At 38.7% G+C, this 23,013-nt stretch overlaps 2 protein-coding genes across 7 annotated transcripts in view; one reads left to right on the top strand and one right to left on the bottom strand.

Annotated features, from left to right (window-relative positions):
• Positions 1–17,656, top strand: part of ecm2 (extracellular matrix protein 2, female organ and adipocyte specific) — a 34,194-nt gene extending 16,538 nt beyond the window's left edge. For 2 of the 3 annotated variants that reach the window (XM_074673748.1, XM_074673738.1), the window contains 8 exons: positions 3,496–4,500; positions 6,881–6,996; positions 7,223–7,358; positions 9,467–9,624; positions 12,076–12,215; positions 12,344–12,456; positions 14,360–14,573; positions 16,509–17,656. In XM_074673748.1, the coding sequence (XP_074529849.1) occupies positions 3,496–4,500; positions 6,881–6,996; positions 7,223–7,358; positions 9,467–9,624; positions 12,076–12,215; positions 12,344–12,456; positions 14,360–14,573; positions 16,509–16,677 (2,051 nt within the window). In that variant the 3' untranslated portion in view covers positions 16,678–17,656. The remainder of the gene's footprint in view (positions 1–3,495; positions 4,501–6,880; positions 6,997–7,222; positions 7,359–9,466; positions 9,625–12,075; positions 12,216–12,343; positions 12,457–14,359; positions 14,574–16,508) is intronic. The other variant, XM_074673757.1, reaches the window with a different exon arrangement.
• Positions 1–23,013, bottom strand: part of cenpp (centromere protein P) — a 132,957-nt gene that overhangs the window by 26,663 nt on the left and 83,281 nt on the right. The gene's annotated exons all lie outside the window — the stretch shown is intronic.

Genomic DNA, 23,013 nt, shown 5'->3' with positions numbered 1-23,013 from the left:
TGGCAAATGCCGACGAAAGTATTTGCAATTTGATGAAGTTGATGAGAAATTCAATTATGTTGTGAACAATAGCCAAGTAGTTTGGAGGTTTGTCTGTGTTATTTTGAGAATGTAATTTCTGTTTCAAGAAATGAGCCAACCATATGATTTGGTCAACGCTTTGTTTACCAGTTTACCTACTGAGATAAAGTCTACTGAGGCGGTGCTATCTTCAGCTTCCCAGACTGGGTTAGTTCCTGAGTTACCAGAATGATTTGGGACTCATTTAAGAAATCACCCAAACCATTTGGCGTTACGGTTTAGCCGACATTTATATCATTATGGGTGTATTTCCATGAAGTTCCTGGCATAAACATAAAACTCTCAAAAACTGGCAATAAGCAATTACTCTTCAATCTTGCTCCACATCTCAGAAAATTAACTGGGGAGTGATTATGTGGCTTTGACTGGTTTGAAGGAGAAAAAGTTCACCCTGCAGTAAGACTTCACATGAGTTTTTAATCAAATATAAAAAGTTAAGCATCATCATGGTTACTCAAAATCCTCAGAGGCCTCTGTATGTTGATATCTGTCTCCATCATGGCTTTAAAAATGTGCTCTGAACATTTTGGTTGGTCCATCACACATGTTGGGGGATGTTTGATGTGTTTTTGTGTTGGGGGATGTCTCAGGTTGTTTTCGGCATGTTCATGATTGGTTTCAAATTACTGTCAATTTATTTACCCCAGGATAAGGATGAAGATATGTGTGCAGATGTTTACAACGATAAAAGTATGGGGTGAAAGTTGAAAAGTATCACAAGAAGGAAACAGTCAAACAATATTTAAGCATTTGATGATTAGGTCAGGATTTTGGACTCAAAAACAGCTGAGACGTGAGCGTTTAGTCAGACTCTGTCATCAATAGTTTGCTGATCAGTTTCTTCTAGGTTTAATGTTACAGTTTGAGACTTGGCGACGGCTAATAAAGGTTACAGATTAATATCTTTGAATGGGAATATACAGTTTGCTCTGCCAAACATTGTAACAGGTGTGCAAAGTTTTCTTCCATGACCTTAGTGTAGCCACAGCTCCAACTACAGCTTCAGGCAGCTGTTTTCCCTGGAGCTTCTTGCGTCATTGGTTTGTTTTGGCTAAAGCTAACAGATCTCTATCAAGATGAGGTGCTTTGTTGCAAAGTTGTTGAAATATCAGAAAAAGTTTCTTAGACAGGAACAATTTTGAAAGAAACTGAAGTGTTTTCATACAGAAACTTTCTTTTTAACCAAGAGTACCAGTGTTAAGACCAGGGCTATTCAGTAAAAAATTTGACCGGGCTGGATTTTCAGAGTTATGAGTTTTGCAAGTCTGCTTCATTGCAGAACAGCTCCGATTGTAAGGAGCAGTCAAACTCAGAGTTTTAGCCTCCCCCTCGTGAGGTCTCTCGAGAAAGTTTGTCCCAAATGTGACTTTTTTTAAGTGTAGTGTCCTCCGACAATGCACTGGTTGCAGAGCAAACACATTGGTTAGTTTTTAGACTTTGTGATAAAATAAATACTTTTCAGGCCTTGCAGGATTAAACAGACAATTTTCTTTGCTGATTTTTTATTTTAGGGTAGAGAGAGTCGTGCTATTTTCACCTGAGTAGGCTTGCTAATGTTTAAACGCACATGCTTAATGACACAATACACTGTGGGCTAGTTGCTAGGTTAAAATAAGTGCTGCAGTTAATATTTGTAATAATATTGAAATTTTTGTAAGAACTTGTCAGTGTGAGTAGAGATGTTTTTCCCAATCACTCAGCAGCTGCTTTAGAGCCACATGAGGCCTGTGGGCCACTAATTGAACAGAGCTGGTATAGACAGTAAATACATTAGACTACACTGTAAAAAAGTTTCTGGCTCTTCAGTAAGTACATCATAGGGGCATCAATCTGTGCAGGTATTAAGATGAGGTGACAGCAGTAAAGTAAAAGCATCTCTATAGCATTGAGTTTCATAAATGTAAAACGCATTGACTGCTATACGAGTGGTTGGGACAGTGTTATATAGAGTTGTTAATTATCCTTTGTCGGTTAAAGGGGCTGTGAGGTGCCAGATATTTGCCTGATCACATCCCACTCTTTAAAATGAGATTATCAGCGCCAGTGAAGGTTATTTTGAAATGCTACTTTGTAGCTTCTTCGTAACCTCCCGTTCAGAGCAAGACATGATTGCTTTGCTGCACATCTATGTCTCTATGATAACACCGGCTGAAGAAGTTTAGTAGTGAGAAGAGAGATCTGTGTTTTTCTCTGCTGAAAATTTCTGTGAGTAATTTTGTAGTGATGGAGGACACTGGAGCCTAACTGTCAGACAGAAAAAGGACAGAAGAGCAGAAGAAAGAAAAACAGGAGAGAGATAGAGCATGAGCTAAAGGCTAATACAGAGGCTAATCTGTTTGTGCTAATGTTCATTCCAACCCACAGTCAGCAGTTATTCTGCAGTGGTCTGTTCAAACTTGAGAGTCTATCAATAAAATGAAGAGTGAGGTTACGTTAGCTCTGATTGGTAGATGACTGGTAGGACATAACCAGGATTCACTAACGTTACACATTACGTACTTGTCTAAGAGCACTGGGCTGTTAGTAGAGCTAAATATAGACAGTTACTAAACTACGGTACAAACTAACAAGGTTGTTGTCATGTTAGCCTACAGATACGTCGGAGCACCAGGCTGATGATGTTGCTGACATATAGCCTGGGTGCAACAACATTTGCTCTATGTCACGTTTCAAAGCGTAGCGCTACATAACTGTACTGACAAATACCCTACCTCAGCGCATTGTATCAAGTAAAAAGTTGTCTTAAACAACAAAAATTTGTTTCGATTTGATCTGCATTTAATTCCAAAACAAACACATGCCTCTCTAAAAGTAATTTACGACAGTGTGTGGAGACTCCGGGCCACAAGGGGGCGAGGGAGTGCAATTAAAACAGATCCTCCTCATAGCACCTTTAATAAAGGATGTTGCTGCCTGAAAGCAAACCATTTTGCAAACAATCTTTAAAAAAGTCTGTCCAGGAAAAAGTCCATCAAACGAATTCTTTGTTTGTTCGAATTTACCGTCAGAAATGATGACATGAAACAACCAACTCTAACTCCTATTGAAGGACGCTTCAATAAGATCTGTGTGTGACTGGTCTACAGCAGCAGTCTGCTCTGTAGCTACAACAAGCTGGGCTTGTAACAGTCAGTCTGGAAAATGTGGGTGTCTGTTTGTCTACAGCACTAACACAAGGTCGTCTGTCTGTCTGTCTGTCTGTCTGTCTGTCTCTGTCCAACTATCCTCCTGTCACTTCATCTCTTTCCTTTATCCTTCCTTTTTAGTTTCCTTTATCTTTCCAACTTGTTTCTTCTTCTTTTCATACCATCTCTCTCCTGTCTTTCCTACTTTCCTCCTCTGTCTACCCTTTATTTCCTGCTTTCCGTTCCTTTCCACCGAATGGCTCCCCACACCACCCAACACCCGCCCCAGACCCTGATCTCAGCCTTGACCTCTCTGGTGACTCCCCAGTTCCCAACGACCCAGAAGATGACATGATCCCGCTGACCCAGCAGGAGATCCAGGAACTACTCCGCAGAGAGGAAGAGGAGCATCGTGAGGAGGAAGAACGCATAAGGAAAAAGGACGAGGCCAGGAAAAAGAAGAGGAAGCAGAGGAAGGAGCAGGAGGAGAGACAGAGGAAGATAGTGGAGGAGAAGAGGAGGGAAGAGGAGGAAGCTTTGAGGCTGCAGGTGGAGAAAGAAGAGGAGGAGTGGAGGAGGCAGGAGGAGAGAAGGAGGGAGGAGGAAGAGAGGAGGAGAGAGGAAGAGGAAGACAGGAGGAAGAGGGAGGAAGCGCAGAGAGAGGCGAGGGAGAAGGAAAGGAAGCTAGAGGAGGAAAGGAGGAGACAGGAGCAGATCCTGAGGGAAGAAATACAGGCCTTGCTGGAGGAGGAAGAGACAGGGAAAGGATGGAGGACGCAGGAGGAGGAAATAAGGGAGCGGGAGGAAGTAGAGAGGGAGCTTTGGGAGAAAGAAAGGAAGCTAGAAGACGACAGGAGGGAGGACGGGGCGAGGCTGAGGGAGGAGTTCATGGAGCTGCTGGAAAAAGAGGAAGAGAAGCGTCAGGAAGCAGGAGAGGAGGAGGAGGAGGTGTGGCTGAGGGGAGACGTGTTTCAGATGCCTCCAAAAGAACCTGAAGAACCCGAGGAACCAGATCTCCTCCCAACTCCCATCCCAAGGCCTGCTACGCCAGACGAGCTGGAGGGGCTGGAGGAGCTGGAGGAGCTGGAGGAGCTGGAGGAGCTAGAGGAGCTGGAGGAACTGGAGGAGATTGAATCAGAGGTGGAGGATGGAGAGAGGGAAGTCGTAGTGTTGAACCGAGGAAGCCTCCCTCCAGGCTGTGATTTCTCAGACGTGACAGTGACGTGTGATAACGCCAAACTCATCTACTTCCCTGCTCTGGCCATACCAGAGCTGAAATCTCTCAGTCTGGAGGGTAAGTCAACAACACAACCTCATATAATGTAAAGAAACCCTACATCCTTAGTGCACACTGCCCCCGTGAAGGTGGTCTTACTCTTCAGTGGATATAACAGACTTGCTCTAAGTCAAGGGTCTGCAACCTGCAGCTCTTTGACTCCTTTGCAGTGGCTCCTTGTAGCTTTAAAAATAATATTGAAATAATGAATTTTGATTTTTCTTACAGAGGGTGTTGATGATTAAAGACACTGACACTAAACAAAATCATGCGTTAACATTTTGTCAAACTAAATATACATCACATGTTGCAATAAAGCCTGCCACCGCTCTACTTCACCTCCTACAACATCAACAGCCCACCAACTTTCCATGCACCTAAGTCTAACCTCAAGTTTCACAGCTCTGGGAAGATAACTACATCTACAAAAAGACTAATCTGGAAGAAAATACAGATTTTAACTCTGTGTTGATGGATTCATCTAACAAAGAACATAATGGCTTCATATAAATACTTGATATTGGCAAAAGCATAAACAAAAAAAATTAAAGGTTGACATATATTATCAATTATTTCGAAAATTATTGAAATTTCCTTTTTTAATATTAATGTACATTTTTTAAAATTCATTTTTGTGAAATTTTAGCACATTTTGTGATTGTTTTTGCAAATTTTGGAAGATTTCTGAGAATCTCTAAAATTTCAAATTGTATGGTTTTTTTTGCAGTTTTTTAAATTAAAAGAAATGATTTTATTTACATTTTTTGATTTTTTTGCACTTAATTAATTATTTTTTAAATTATGCAATTTTCTAAAATTACGATTTTTTTATTTGAAACTTTTTTTTCAGTATTTTTGGCAAACTTCCAATATTTTTGCAAATCAAACAAATATCTTTTTTTTTTTGCAAATTTTGGGAACAATTTAAAAATAAAAAATATTTTCAAATTTAACTAAAGTTAAAAAAAAGTTATACATTACATTACACTTTACATGTACAATTTGTCAATTTTTAAAATTGAAATATTTGTGAAATTTTTGCAAATTATGTGATTTTTTTTTCCCAAATTTGTAAGTTTCCTGAAACTATCTAAAAATTCAAATTGTAATTTTAATGCCATATTTGAAAATTTGTAGAAATGAACTTTTTTTTTTAATTCTTGAAACCTTTTATTGCACTCATTACACTTATTTATTTTATTTTATTTTTTTGAAAAAATTTTAAATTCAATTTTTTTTCATTTAAAATTTATTTTTTCAGAATTTTTGTAAATTTAATAAAAATCTTTTTTGGCAAATTTTGGAAATTACTGTTTTTAAAAAATGTTTTCAATTTTATTAAAAGTTTAAAAAGTCATACATTACATGTATAATTTGTTAATTCAAAAAACTTGTTGTTTAGATAGTTATTTACTTGATTTTAACCAAGTTTTGAATTTTACACACTATATTGTCTTTATTGTGAAGATAATGTCGATTTTGTGGCTTCTGACTGACTTTAATCCAGGTGAGCTGAGGCAAAATGGCTCCTATTAAAGTAAAGGTTGCAAGTCAACAGAAATAAAACTACTTTTATACTACACACTTAGTCTGTTCTACAGCTACTTAATGCTGCCTTTAACTTAAAGTTTAAAGGTTAATAAATTTCCCTCCAGCAGCTGCTCACAGTAGTTCTCAGCAAACATCACTCAAAGAGAAGGATATCTAATTTGGAGGCTATCTTTAACGGCACATTAATCAACATTTGACATCTGCAGAGTGCTTCCAGCAGGAGGACAACACGTGATGTTGAGCCTAAATAAACTGCAGTGTGGTAATGAAGAAACGTGTCTCCCAGTGTAACAGAGTGACTCACTGATGGGTTTTTAATCGTTTTTGGACAACAACTGAGCTCCACAGCACGCCTCAGAGGAGGACGATATAATCAGGCTCTGGATACATGAGCGATATTTGTTGGTAGATCAATTAATTATTGGTTTGAGTTTGTATCTGGATTGTAAACCGTCACCTGTCAACATTATGTTCTGTCTTCATTACATCTGGTCATCATTACCAGATCTGTATGTTCACAGCTGAGTTAGTTTATTCCCAGTGCATTCAAATGATCTTTTTCCTCCTTTTTGTGTTGGCACTTCATAAACTGAAAGGTTTATAGTTTTTAAAAAATACTCTTTTCAGGGACAGTTTAATCTCCTTAATCACAGAGTGTGCTCTCTTTGCATTTGGCAAAACTTAGGTGAAGTAAAAAACGGGAAAATGTATCACCCAAATAACAAGTTGAGAAAAACTGTCCACATTTCTGACACATAAACAAGGTTTACAGAAAGTGTGCCAGGACAGAAAGCCAGCCAATTTTCTGCTCTCATTCTTCACTGACTGAAACTTTTCCAACCAACAGGCAACAACATAAACAGCATCCCAGCGGGAGCTTTTAATGGGATCCCAAACCTGGAGTGGATCAACCTGAAGAAAAACAAACTCACCTCTGATGGCATTGATGCTAAAGTCTTTAAAGTAAGACACAGTGACTAACTAACACAATATGGCATTGATAGACTCAAGAAAATAGATCTTTGAATCACTGAATGAGAGTAAACGGACATATTAAAACACCAGCCAGAAGGAGATATGTGAGATTTTCTACTGGTTTTGTGTTTGTATGTTTAACACTTGCACTATAAAAGGGAGCAACCTTATTGGCATGTTTCAATATCTGTGGGTGTTTTTGTGTTTGTGTCAGGGTCTAAAGAACTTAAAGCGCCTGTACTTGGATGGAAACCTTCTGGAAACTGTGCCCCTCGACCTTCCTCCCACTCTGCAGGAGCTGAAGATTAATGAAAACAAACTCAAAGCAATCAGTGAAAACAGCCTCAAAGGTACTGACACGTGATAACGCATCACAACACTCATGTGTGGTTTCTGACTTTCCAGGAGAGGCTTGTTGGCTGAGTTTAGTTCACACACCAGCATGGAAAGCTATTAACGCCACAACTCTGAGACACTGCGTTCTGTGTTTTGGCCAGATCACCAAGGTACCTTTAATTAGCTTAAGGGGGAATAAGGCAGAGACAGTCGTCATTTGTTCAGGGACAGCCACCAATTTAGACCTGTAGTGACACCTAATACATACATCCATTACAGGGAACTGTGAGGACTTTCCAAGTGATCTTGAAAAAGTCTCACTTCTAGATATATGCCAGATCGTAATTCACAACTCAAAACCAGATTCTCAGCACCAAAAGATCATTTATAAATGCTATTTCTCAGTCAACAAGAGAGTGATAGAGCATGGGCTAAAGTCTAAAACATGGGCTAAATGTGTCACGGCCAACACAACCCAGGGTTCATGATGTTAGTCCAGGGCAGAGGTTGCCAACCCAGTGATCGCGATCGACTGGTCAATCTTTAGAGCTTCCCAGGTAGATCTTAGAAATAATAGACAAATGAATCACTCCTCATCACGCATGATGGAGTTCTGCCCCGAAGCACACGTTATAGACAAATGTGGACAATGGCTGGAAAAATAGCTTGAGGAAGTCAAATACACACTGAGCTGTAATGATTCACGTCATATCCTGAGTAGCCCGTGAGTCACAGAGAAAACTTACATTTTACGCTATGCCCAGATTTATAAGATTTAGCAGCAGAAGTTCCCCCTGTCACTCTGTGTGGGCTATATTTAATTTAACCTTCATCTTAATCAGTCTTTGGGTACAGTAATGATGAGTGCTGTACTCATGCACTCACGTGTATTTCGCATCAGCTGATTGTTAATGCATCTTGCACTCATACAGGAGTAACCTTTCTGCTCCATGACGAACGAAACTTTCCAGAAAAAAGAGGACTTGAATACAAGGCAGCCAAATGATATCGTCAAATCACCACAGCAATCAGGCGTGAGAAACATTTCTACGAGGAGTAATAATTTTTTAAAGTTTGACCACAGCCCATCTGGAATGACTGGGGAGATGGATTTTTTTGACAGTCTATGGTCACGACCAACACAACCCTGGGTTTTTGATTCCAGTGATTCCAGGGCTTCAAGGCGTATGCTGCCTGTGGCATTATGGCTGTGGCTGCCAACTTAAGTGGAGGAGACGGACGGGTTGGCATTGCGTCAAACTCTTGACCAGCTGACTCTGCTCAGTTCCCGTGAATATGTTGCTCCGTTGGATGACAATTCATGATTTTTAACATGTAACGCGCAAAAATAACTTAACTAAGATAGAAACAGGAAGGCAAAACAGTCTCAGTCTTAACTAGCTAAACCGCCATGCCACACAACCCAACAGGGATTGTTTTGCTGTAACAAAAACTATAACACAGGCTAAAGGCTAAAACACCAGTTAAACTGTTTGTGATGATGTTGATTCCAACCCACAGTCAGCAGTAATTCTGCAGTGGGCTGTTCAAACTTGAGAGTCTATCAATAAAATGAAGAGTGAGGTTACATTAGCTCTGATTGGTAGATGACTGTCAAGACATAATGAGCATTCACTAACGTATGTTACGGATACATCTCAGAGCACCGGGCTGTGAGGAACACCAAATATATCCAACTACTAAACCACTGTACAAACTAACAAGGCACCAATTTACTTCAAACTGATAGCTTTCACAGTCCCTTTAAATATTGACTTCTAGCTATGAGTTTGGTCAGCGAAATTATGGTCAACAAGTGTCTTTACAGTATCTGAGGTTATTTGAAGCTGGTGAGATACTGAACAAACTTTCCGGGACTCTTATCCTATTGATACAGATTGTCAAGTTTAGTGTAAAGTAACTCACAGGGGCACTATTTTGTCCATCTCCCGGAACCTCAAATCTGTTTTTCACTGAAGAAAACAAGAATCTACTGTTTATTTCCTGCAGAATTACTTTGTGATATATATTTTTTTAACATTATAGTGTGTTGTTTCTTCTCTACACTGATCTAGAGGACACTTTCCAGTCACAGGACTTTTATCTGTTTCTATCCGAGCAGGTCTGAGCAGCCTGGTGATTCTGGAGTTGGAGGGAAATCTGCTGAGTGAGGGGAATGTTGCGCCTCTGGCATTTTCTCCCCTGAGCCAGCTCTCCTACCTCAGAATGGGCAAAAACCACTTCCGTACCATACCACAGGGCCTCCCCTCATCATTACTGGTATGAAGTAACATCTGGTCACATTGCTGCTGTATCTCTGTACCTTTGACTCTTGTGGTTATATCCCGTAACATATTTGTGTTGAAATTCAGTCATTAAGCCATATTAATAGTGAACTTTTGAGCAGCTGTTTGCAGTCACTACTTTATGTCTACTGATGCACCAACATTTTCATTTTTGCTCCAAAGCTTCAGACTCCTCCACAGAGTAAACTTTGCCTCTACCTGTGGGAAACCAATCCACCCAACCTGTAATTATGGGCTCTGGTTCGCCACAAACACTACAGTACACCAGCCACATGCTGCTGTTGATTATACACCTTTAGCCCAACTTCATGCTTTGATCCTGAAGAGTTTCTGTAAATTTTTGACAAATCCTAACCCGAACCCCCCTTTTCAACATTATTCCTTTGATTGAACTGGACCCGATGCAGTTTGCCTACAGGCCCAACAGAGGAGTGGAGAACGCCACACTGACTCTTTTAAACATGATTTTTACACATGGGGAAAGGGTCATCTGCAAGGATTTTATTTATAGACTTCTCCTCTGCTTTTAACACAATCCAGCCACATATTTAAACCAAAAGACTTTCAGAACAGTTTAAAGTCAGTAAAAACCTGACGGACTGGATCTTAGACTTCTTACGCAACAGGATAAATGGGGTTATGTCTGACCCAGTGTTCTCCTCCACTGGTTATCAACAAGGCTGTGTCCTGACGCCACTACTTTTCATTCTCTACACAAACATGTGTCAGAGCAAGTATGAAAATGGGGCCATCATTAAGTATGCAGATGATTCGGTTATCGTCAGCCTGCTTCAAGAGGGTGAGATCAGTCATGGCCCTGTCATTGATGACTTTGTTGAGTGGTGTAGAAGTCCTACCTTCACCTCAATGTATCCAAAACAACAGATATGGTAATCAATTTTAGGAAAAAACAGGACGGGCACGGAATCACTTTAATTTAAGGTCAGACAATAGAGCAAGTGCAATCATACAAACACCTTGGGACTGAAATAGATGAAAAATAGAGTTTTAATGAGAACTGCAGATCTGTCAGCAAAAAAGGGCCATCAGCGTCTTCACTGCCTTAGGAAACTGGCACACTTCCATATTTACCGAACCATTTCAACTTTGTTTTATCGTTCTTTTATTGAGTCTGTCTTATCCAAGCGACAACCTCCGGTCTGGAAATAAGAGACAATCCTGAAGTGCTAAAATCTGCTGTTTCTCGAGTGTTCGCTTGAGGCTGGCTCCGGAAGTACTGGAAGTCACAAACACACCAAGCCAAAAAAACGTTTTCAAATCAGAAATTAACCTATTTACAACCTGGTTCAAAAAACGTCTCCTGTCTGAGTCGCCTACCAGCACCCACTGTATGGGGGGTCAATTTTTTTCTAACACGGCTATTCAGAGGATATTAAGCTCCCCCAATAAGAGGCACAGCTGAGGGTCACGTGACTGACAGGCGCCCAATGGCTGTAGGCGAAGCCCTTGCCACTACCAATATAGCTGCTAGAGCTAATGTGCTTCATTTTCTGTTTCAGAAACAGACGGGTCGGCAAGACTACGTCCATGTTTTATACAGTCTATGGTCTTATCTTTTTGCCTGGTGGCATGGTTCGGTCAGACTTCTGTGGCAGAGAAAAACTTATTAAATTAAATAGTCAGATGGTCCAGTCGCCTGATAGGTGAACCCCAGTCTTGTCCCTCCTTCCTGTATACTAAACAGGTACAGATGATGGCTTTGGCAATCCTTAATAATGATTCCTGTTGCTATCACTGAGCTCTCTCTTTTATCATGACTTGTATTACTTTTATGCTTTTATAGTTATCTTCTTGAGGTTTTAACTGTGTTTTACTGTGTGTTGTTTTATTTATCTGATTTATTTTATTTTACTAACCCATGCTGATATATATATATACATGGTGAAACACTGAGCACTTTATGTGTCTTGTCACTCTGACCAATGTTTGATGCATTTGTTTGTGTCGTGAAATGTGATCACTCTGTCTGCAAGACAAATCTACCCTCGGGTGTAAATAAAGTAAAGTTGAGTTGAGTTCAGTTGAGTTTAAGCTTTTAACTTTCTGTATCTAAAGTTTTAAATCTCACACTTTCAGATTTGTACGGTCAATTGGGTGATTCTGAATGTGACTTAAGGATAATGTGAAATTATCATGCACACGTGGGATGGTTTTTGCGCCTATAGAGCAATCCTGGGAAAACACAAAACTTAACTGCCAACCTCAAATTACTCCACCAACATAACTGCTTATTGTCAAAAACCCCAATCTTGCTTCAATAAAAGCAAAAAATGCACAACTTTATGGGAACCTATTGTGACCCTGACAACAAACTGCCAAAGAGTTTCCACCAATTAAGACATTCTTGTGTCTAACCTTCATGATACCTAACATTTGGTTTATTTGACTCACTTCTATTGTTCAGGAGCTGTACTTGGAAAACAACCTGATTGAGGAAATCTCAGAGACGGTTTTTAATCAGACCCACAATCTGAATGTTATTTCTCTGAGACACAACAGGCTGGATGAGAGCCGGATTGCCCCGTTGGCTTGGATCAACCACAGGTCAGATTATAGACAGCTTTCCTCATCAACCACATTTTTCTAGGCTCACAATTATCTACTAACACTGTATGTCAAATCTGCATTTGATCAAATCTAGCATTTTTCCCCATCTTTTTGCTCCTCTTTAGGAATCTGGAGTCCATTGACCTGTCATATAACGACCTCTACCTGGTGCCTTCCTACCTTCCGAGATCTCTGATTCATTTAGTGCTGGTGGGAAACAACATTGAAAGGATACCAGGTACGCGAATGTTGATGCAACACCTGGATGACAATTATGACACCTTGAAGATTTGCAGATTCAACTGTTGACGGATTGCCATGCTACCTTGGTGGCTTATCCATCCCCCAGTTTTAAACAACTGCATTTTTTCTAAAGTAATACAGTGGGGGAAATAAGAATTGAACGCGTCAACTTTTTCGACATTACATTTATTTCCAAAGCTGCAATTCAGACAAAATTTCTACCAGACATTGGTATTAAGTGAAATAATCCACATATGAAAAGAAATCACAACGTTCAGGTCCATAAATAATGATTATGTGGAATTAAGTACGATAACACAGGAAAAAAGTATTGAACACACCGTGGAAAGGCTGTATACTTTGGCAAGGAAATGCACCATACCACCTGAAATCTGTCAGTAATTATTACTTGAACTTCCAATTAGTGCAAACCAACATCAGCTGGGCTAGAGCAAATTGATGGTCCTATAAAAAAGGTGTTTTTTCACCTAGCAGTTAAATACCACACACCTCATGATGGGTAAAGGCAAAGAGCTCTCTGAAGACATTCACAACCTGATTGTTGCTCAGCATCAGAATGGAACTGGTTACAGACTTATATCAAAGCACCTGAATATTCCAGTCAGCACCGTTGGGGCCATTATTCACAAGTGGAAGAAGCACCACCTTACCATCAACAGGCCACGCACAGGAGCTCCTTGAGGATTTCTGACCAGGGAGTCAGAAAGATAGTCAGAAGAGGACTCAACCAGCCAAGGACCACCCTGAAAGTGCTCCAGAAAGACTTGGAGGCAGCAGGTACAACTGTTACAGAGAAAACAATTGGCAATATTGGCCTTATGGACGCTCAGCCCGCAAGACTCCATTCCTCAAGAAAAGGCATGTTGAAGCTGGTTTAAAGTTTGCTAAACAGCATCTTGACAAGCCTGTAGAATACTGGGAGAATGTTGTCTGGTCAGATGAGACCAAAACTGAACTTTTGGGCTGTCATACTACAGACCATGTTTGGAGGAGAAATGGCACTGCACATCAGCCAAAAACACTACACCAACAGTGAAGTTTGGAGGTGGAAGCATCATGGCATGGGGTTGTTTCTCATCTCATGGTGTTGGCAAACTTCATATAACTGACGGAGCAATGAATGGAGCCATGTATGGGGAAATTCTTGATCTGAATCTGCTGCCATCCACCAGGATGATGAAGATGAGACGTGACTGGACCTTCCAGCAGGACAACCATCCAAAGCACACGGCAAAGTTGACTCTCAAATGGTTTCAAAAAAAGAAAATCAATCTGTTAGAACGGCCTAGTCAATCACCTGACTTCAATCCAGTTGAACATTTGTGGAAAGAAGTAAAGAAAAGGGTTCACCAGAGGACACCAAAGAATATTCCAGATTTAAAGACAATCTGTGCAGAGGAATGGGCCAAAATCACACCTGAGCAGTTGATGCATTCAATACTTATTTCCCCCACTGAAGAAGTCAAACATTCAGGCACTCTAAGGAAACTCACTGCAGTAATAGTGACAATATGAGTGTATAATAATAGAAATTGTAGAAAAAAGTTCACTGTGTGCACAGTAAAGGAAACCAAAGAGTGTTGCCATGGTGGATGTTATTTTTTTTTGAGAAACAACAGAGCTTCTACTTGACCACAGGTTTCCATTTGCCTTCACTCCTGTTATATATGTGAATGTAAAGAAAAACCAATACCACAATGAGGTTCATCGTCTTTCCAAAGATCTGGTAGTCTCATCACCTATGACAGAGACTATTTATTTGACATTTTATGGACTTTTTGATGAATTGAGTAATAAATAATATTTGCAGTCCTCATACATAGATGTAGGTTGTATTGGCTGCCATAGTAACTTTGTTTTTGCATATCCCTCTGCAGGTTATGTCTTCGCTCACATGGACCCAGGCATTGAGTACCTCTACCTCTCCTTCAACAAAATTGATGGGGAGGGAGTCGAACCAGAGTCTTTCTTTGGCTCGTACAACTCAATGGTCGAACTGTGTCTGGATCACAATCAGCTGGTCGGCGTGCCCTCTGGCATCAACGAGATGACAAATATACACTTCCTGAGGCTCAACAATAACAATATCAGGTATCGTACTAAAGTCCATGGATATCCAGTGCCGAAAATGAGAAGTTTTAAAGCATTTCCCTGAATTTTTTTGCCTTTTTCAGTATGAATCATGTTTGATTACAAAGCTGTACGACTGAGAATAAACCACTTCAGGTTTTTGTTACTCAGACACAAATTACATTTTGTAGTAGACTTCTTGTTCTTTCAAGACTTTAGTTTCAGTCCATCAGACAACAATAGAACCAGATGATCACAGAAAGAGAGGTCTAAATTTAGTACAAGTCTTTAAGACTAATGACAAAAGGTCCCACAAGAGACAAGAGTCTTACCAGACTCCTGACTCATTCTGCACATGAGACACTAACAGCAGAATGTCAAATGAATGGAGAGTTGTCATGACCACAAGGAACAACACAGGTCTCTTCATATTTCCACCTGAGAGTCACTCTGAATCACCTCATTACTCACTCACAGGTCCAAGCACAACTCACACACTCAAGGTATTTGCACAGGTTTATATAACATTTACATTGTTCTGCTGTTTTATGACGGCCAAGATGGCTGACCGTGCATGGGAGGAATTGCAACCAGCTTCCTGGCAAATCCTGAGGATTACCAAATTTAGAGGAGAAGAGAACAAAACAACAAAACAAGCTATGACCTGAAGTAAACTGAATCAGGAAATAAAATTGGTTTTGAGGAAAATTTTATGTTCTTGCAATCAAATAATTAATATTTTAAGGTCCCATATTCTGCTCCTTTTCTGCAGTTTAATATGGATCATTGATGTCTTCATGAAATGGTAGTAACATGTTTTGGTCCAAAAAGCCAATAAATCAAGCACAGCAGCATTGTTTCCAAGCTCTCATAGCCCCTGCGAGCGGCGCCATGAGCTCCGAGTGCACAATGTTTAGAAAACAGAAAAGCTCGTTTACCGTAACATTACAGGCTAAAACAACAGGCTAACCGCAGCTAAAGTTAGCATCCTGAAGCTAACACAGAGACAGGGGGGGACACTGAGGAAAAGCTCTTCCATCTGCTCCACAGCACACAGCATTTAAAATACTCACATTTCCAGGGTCCCAGGTTTGTTGGAGGATGGTTGGTAATGCTCCTGGATTCAGGACCAGTCTATTGGCTAGCCCTCTGTTGGACTGTCCAAAGTTGGAAAAGCAGTCGGCCGTGAAGTGACTAGCACACACATGCACACACTGAGTGTAGCTGGAACATTTCCTGATAAATGAACTCTAGACACTTAGTCTTGTCTTCTTCCGAGATGGGAAGATTGAGCATGGAACTATGTGGCTGTTTACAGCCAAAAACAGAGCAGTGATGGCTCTTCAACATTGGCATTCTCCTCCCCACTGCCGGAGAGATTTCTCATCAGCAGCAGGAAGGGGAGTAGGTGGGGAGGGGGTTCAGGGGTATTTGCTCCTGTGGGCCAATCAGGTCAGACTTGCTCCTGATTGGTCAAAAAAGGGAATTGCTGACGTCGGCAAATCCCCAAAATCCAAACAGCTCGTTTTAGGTCAGGATTTTACATTCACAAGCACAACTAAATACAAGTTTTGTCATTAAATATCACATTTTGTGGGCTGGGAGGAAAGACAAAGACCCACAAATTTCACTAAAAGATTTAATAAAGTGATTTTTGCATAATATGGGACCTTTAAGTCTTAGAGATTCCTTTTTGTTCTTTTCAAATGTAATGGTGCACTAACAATATTTAGAATAGAAGATTTGTAAAGTCGTAGGTTCAAAATCCAAAGACTTATAAACTGGCGTCATGATAATGATTGCAATCTGTGCCGACATGTTCAGAGCAAATGATTAACTGTGATTTGAGTAGATAATCACAGTATTTACCCATAATGACACTAATCATACATTATAGCCTAAGCCCTAGTTTTATGAGAAGTTTATTTAACTACGCTGTTATGCTTTGTCTTCCAGGAGTATCCCTGAAGATAGCATCTGCGACCCCGACCAAAGTGGAGAGTCAACTCTGGTGGCCTTAAGGCTGGAAAACAACTACATAGATCCCAAGAAGATCTCTCGATCAGCCTTTTCCTGTGTGCGCTCCTCCTCTAGCGTGGTCCTAAAACCCCAGAAAATCAAGTGACGAGACTTCACATGAATCAGAAAATCTGAAAGACACTTGCTGAAAGCCCAAAAAAGAAAAGAATGTTTTTTATTGTGCTCTTCACTGGTTCTCATGCTGTTTTTTTTACTGCTATTACACCCTCATGATTTAGAAAAATGATGTTCAGATGCCTGATGTGCAGGTTGAACATGGAAAAAAAGGAATTTAACTGTCAAAAGTTACTGCTGATATAATTCACTGTTTGGGAATCTACTGTCCTGTCACATCCTTGGACTGAACTCTTCAGTCTAAGTTGTTTTGCAGTGTTTCCTGGCCCACCTTGAACTTGTATGATGGAAAAAGAACACCTTCACACATCAAACCCAAACACACTGCCATTACGGTAAAACTCTCTACAATGGAAAGAATTTCTGCCCCATGCTCAGTAAAATCACAATAAAGAAATGGAAAGATTTGTGTGAAGTCAGACTTCAAACCCAACACATTACATTTAACAACCTCTCCACCTTCATGTTCCATTTCTCAGCCCTGTTTCCTCCGATTCCCCTCCTTCATAAAAAACATCTTACAAGGAGTGTTAAAGGTGAGATCCCATGTGTTACACAACTCTTTAAACACCTTCTGAAAGAGATCAAGCTGAAAAACGAATCCCTCTGACAGATCAAAAGTCAAAGGATGTGTGTTCATTTCTTAAACCACACACACACATCTCATTAACTAACCTGTTATGGGGCTTCCTACAAAATTATTTTCATAAGACTTTCATGTTAAGTAAAGCTGTTTTTACACTGAAGTTACAAATTACACTGAAGGTCTGTAATTATGCATCAACTATCAACCTGTGTAGCTGAGTAACATACGTCAACACCATCTCCAACTGTTCCTACCATCTGTGACAGACTCCTTTGGGTTAGCGTAGAGATGTTTATACACTTATAAACTGTTGTTTCACTAAATTGACCTTTCCAGAGAACTGTTGTTTTTTAATTAAAACATTTGTATTTTAATAAACTTGCTCTGTAGTTTGCTTTTGGCTGGCCAATATGCATAAATTATGTCAAAATGTTTGTTTGTTTCGCTTCACATAACATTGCAACACAAGTTTTAAATAAACTTCACCAACATTACCATTACTTCCTTGTAATGCAATTCACATCAACCACTACTTTAAATAGAAAAAATAATTTTTTTGAATTGAAATATTATTTTTAATACACAACTACTGAGATAAAACAGTGTAATTATAAGTCACAGAATACCAAAATGTAATGCAAAAAAAACTCCAATATAAAGCAACCGCACGTTGTCCGGCTGAGACTCTGATAGGATGGTCTCTGAATGCCTTCTAATATCAAAACTAGGGATGGGTACCTTTCACATTGGAGAATATATGGTACCGATGCCCAGTACCTGGCTATCTGGTACTCAACAGTACCAATTTTCAGTGATTACGCGGGAAAAAGTATCAATTTGTTTAATAATAAAATATGCTTTTTTCAATTTAACGTTTTTATTCCTCAGTATGTAACCCTGCAATGCTGTGTTCGTGTCCAGCATGGAAAATCGTCTACTCTTCCACTTTCTCACAGGCACAAAGACGCATTTAGGTACCTTAACATGGTACCTTTTGATTCCACAAGAATCAGAACCCAGTAGTTTGGAAAAATTTTTTGTGATATTTTTCATTTTATATATTTTTTTATTTTTATGTATTTTTTAATTGCATTTTTTCTGAAACTTGCAATATATATATATATATATATATATAAAAAATGCAACTTTTTTAAAAAAATTTCTTTTTCAAATATTTTTAATTTTGTAAAATTTTTGTTTTTAAACTTTTGCATTTTTTTATTTAATTTTTTTACAACTTGCAATATTTACATTTTAAAAATTTTTTTAACTTTTGCATTTTCTATGACATTTTCTGGAAACTTTTGTAATATTTTTATTTATTTATTTATTTATTTATTTTAATTTTGGTTATTTTTTGCAATTTTTTGCATATTTTTTTTAAATAAAACAAGCCGGGACATCACGTGTACTATTTTATATATTCAAAAAACTTTTTGTTTGGATAATTACTCACTGGATGTAACTATTTATAGAATTTTATGCACTGTACGGTCTTCCTTGTGAAGGTAAAGTAGAGTTTGTGGCGCTGGATTGACTTTAATCCAAGTTAGCTGAGGCAAAATGGCTCCTATGTAAGTAAAGGTTGGAGACCCCTGGTCGAGAATCAAGTGTTCCTCTTTACAACAAGTGTTACTGGAGTTTTGACCTTCAAAGACCTATTTTCCCTTTCTGTGCAACTTTGAAGTAGGTGCTTCTACTGGATTGTTTTTTCCTAGATATTTTTTTGCTTTTTATTCCTTGAATCAGAGGAGATGACAGTGGATAGAGCAGGAAACCAGGCGGGGAACATGCGGGGTAAGAATCTGGCTGGACTCAAACCCAGGTAACCCAGGAAGACATTGTTGGTGACTGCTTTGCAAGCCTAACTCCCTTTCAGCAAAATGTAGCTCTTTGTAAAAGTGTACTACGAATGTGAAGATGCAGGGATTTTTAAGCTTAACTATACAATGTCGGGAGCAACAGTAGCTCAGTGCATATTAGTGCATACATCTGTGCAAAGTGCAGAGAGTCCTGTTGGTGCATGTGTGTGTGTAGAACATAGCACGGTTCAGAGTGAAATAAAAGAATTTCCCCCAGGGGCTTAATAACGTAAATCTTCACCTTCTTTGTCAAAACTTCCACCAACTGGAAACAAGCAAGACCTGTTTGAATTGATGCAAAAATCATGGTTTCATGTTCAGATCTGGCTTCAGGTTTTCATCTGGAGTCCTGCTGAAAACTTTGAGGTTGAGTAGGATCCCTTCCATGTTGGTACTGAATGCAAATACTCAACCTGTGAGATGAACAGAGTGATTCATATATACAGAAAGAGGTAGATTTATACTCTCCATGATCCCTCAGTCTCCTTTGTTGTCGCTTCATTGGAAACCATATTAGTGATGAAGTTACCAAACTCTCGAGTAGATCGAGAATGAAACATGATAAATCAAAATGATCTTTGCATCACGTGTCTGTTAACCTCAAAAAAGTACGTATCTGAAGCTGTATTTTATGAGCTGCTGGCCAAGTTTATCATAATATTTTCCCCAGTAAGCTTGAGGTTTGGGATCATTTACTTTGGCAGCAGACTGATCAAAAGACAAATGGAAACCTCAGCTACTTTAGACTGATGAATTGGAAATATACGGGTTGTTTATAAGCACCCAAAAGCAAATCTGAAAGAAGAAAAGCAATAAAATCAACAACTAGTAAAGTCTTGTCAGTTTTAAAGAGCTAGAAGTCGTCATGTCAGGGATGGAAAAGGGTTTTCAATGAGCTGGAGGCTCAAAGATTAAAGGTTTTCCTGTAGAAAAGAGAAGTCTTTCTGACTGCCAACATGAACAGCTGCTGTGTTCATCAGGCTCCCAAATCAGCACATGGAGGAACAATCTAATGGTCATTATTCACATGACCCCTTCAATGTTTTCAGGATTAGAACATCCCGGTTCGCTGAAAAGTCACCCCTTTGTACTCAGCAGATATTTTATCATGGACAAATAATCAAGGATGAACTTTTATTCAGTGAGTCAGTCTCATGTTTCCAAAGTGAAGTCACGTGTTAGGGTGGCAGGTACAAGACAAAATGTAGTGCTACTAACTAATGATGAGTGAGCAGATCATAGGTGCTATCTTTACACATGTATGTTCAGGAACATGAAAGTAGAATGGTAAAATTGGTAACCTGCATTGGTGTTAGTATTATTTAATGCTATGCTAGCTGCACTGAAACACTAAGGACAAAGTTTTCGACTTTGTTGTGAGACAATAACTATTGATTTCATGAGGATTATTGAAGAGATACAAAAATACATTCTAAGGTAAAGTTTTGACAGTGATAATTCTTCTGATTAGCAGTTGGGCTGTGTTTGTAACATGTTGTTCATTGACTTCATAAAAAATGTGAATGTAAACATTTATTGAATACATAGAAGTTTTTATAGATGTATTTATTTATTGATATTTTAAATTAAATTAAAATAAAACAATATTGTATTCATTTATTTATACCAGAACCCAGATGAAAAATATTCATCAAATAATATAAACATGTTCTCAATATTGGAAATATTTTTTTGCAAGTTTTAGATGTTGGCCAGATCAGCTGTGAGCTGACTTAATAAGAAGATATAATTTAGACCCCCCCAAAAAAAAGAATTTAGCACAAAAGTTAAGGCAAATTTGCATTTTGGTAAGATATCTAAGGAAGAGGATTTGGGTCACTGGGAAAAATAAATGCAGCAATTTTCTTAATTATATTTTTTTTTTTCTGAGAAAAAAATAGAAATAATAATTATTTTAAAAATTATTTTTTCCCCAGTGCCCATAAACCTCTTCTTTAGATATTTTAGATATCTATCTTTAGATGCTGTTTATTGATTTCTTAAAAAACAATTGTTTTGGTAATACAAAGATTTTTTTAAAGACTTACTTATTTGTTTATTATTATTATTATCATTGTTATTATTATTATTATTATTATTATTATTATTATTCATTGCTTTAATAAAAAAAATATTATTTTTTATTTATTCATTTATTTATTAATTTATATTAAAAGCAATTACATTTTTACCCAGATTGAAAAATATTTATCAAATAAAATAAACATGTTCTCAATATTGGAAATGTTTTTTTTATATATAAGTTTTAGATGTTGGCAAAATTAGCTCTGAGCTGACATAATAGGAAAATATAATTTAGACAAAAAATTAATAAATTCTTAGATAGCACAAAATATTACGTCCAATTTGCTTTTTCAGTAAGAATTCTAAGGAAGAGGATAAGGGCCACTGGAAAAAAAAAATTCCTTTCTTTTTTTTAAATTACTATCTTTTTGTCTGAGAAAAAAAGTCAGAATTCTGATTTTGTAATTTTAAGAAATAAAAAAATTGGACGTCTTTTTTTTAGCTGTGAAAAAATACATTCTTTTCTGTAATACTATTTTTTTGAGAAAAAAGGCTGAATTTTGACCTTTTTTTTCTAAGAAAAAAATAGTAATTTAAAAAAATTAAACTTTTTTTTTTTTTTTCCAGTGACCCTAATCCTTTTCTGAAGATATCTTACACTACTGGAAGTAGTACTGCAGTTGTAGGATGAGCAGCAGAGCTGACTATTTGGGTTGCACCCGCAAAAAAAATGCCAAATCTTCTCACTGGCAATGCCAACCAGCTCATTCTGCCTTTGACTTTTGTTTGGTGATGTTTGGATGATTGAAGTCTGAAGAAACACGACATTGGCAGTTTAACAGCTGACTCATTCAACAAACAGGAGCCTCAATAGCGTGTGAAGGAACCATGCACAGCCACAACAGCCTGGCACCTCCTCCTCCTCATGCCAGTCACCAGCCTGATCACACACTGTTGTGGGATGGCATCCCATTCCCCAACCACGGGCTTTGAAGCATTGTTACAACAAAGATTTGATCCATCAGACACAAACTGTCTAATGTTTCAGGCTGAATTTATATCCATACAAAGGAATCAAGTTAAAAACTTTGCCAGTCCTCTTAATGACGACGTCAGATGTAATAATAATAATAATAAAAATACTTTGCTGGTGATGTTTGTAACAGCTTCAAAAGCGTCTGCAGCAGGTGAAGTCATGGGGAAGTCTGGAGCTGGTAAACAGTGGACTCTTGTGTCGTCTGGCTGGGTACCACTCCCAGCTGCAGGTAACATGCTGAGTTCTGACCCTGCCACGGTTTTATTACACTGTTTCCTGGCAATACGACACTCCTGTGGCACTACAGCAACATCGACACTGAGGCAACTCCCTGGCAAAATTGCCCAGCAAGTAGCCCCAGTGACTCATTGCTTTTAAGGCCCAGCTGGAGGAAATTCTTGACAACACGAGCACACAACAAGTTCCATCGCCGTCATAGACGTTTGATAGGTTGGAAAGTATGACATCCTGGAAGAGAAGAGACATCCTGACTGCCTCCCATCAGCAACGCAGACCGACTCCCATTAGGAAATAATCTCTAACATTTAATTTGCAGTTTGACTACTGTAATTCAAACAATTACGCCATAGATTTTTTAAAACCGCAAACCAGTTTCCCTCTTCTATGTATCAAATCCTTCTGTGGCAGACCAGTCAGCTGAGGAGTATCAAGTTTTCTTACACAAGCTCCCCCTTCAGAGAGGACGATGGCAGACATCCTGCTTTAAACACAACTTCAATACCAACAGACTACACTAATATTTTAACTCCAAGGCTTTTTGTCCTTGCAGTGTAAAAG

The sequence above is a fragment of the Halichoeres trimaculatus genome, unplaced genomic scaffold (assembly GCF_033239565.1).
Source record: "Halichoeres trimaculatus isolate MK-OKI-2021-1 unplaced genomic scaffold, fHalTri1.1 fHalTri1_scaffold_1, whole genome shotgun sequence".
Lineage (NCBI taxonomy): Eukaryota > Metazoa > Chordata > Actinopteri > Labriformes > Labridae > Halichoeres > Halichoeres trimaculatus.
This window is presented reverse-complemented; position numbering and strand designations above follow the sequence as displayed.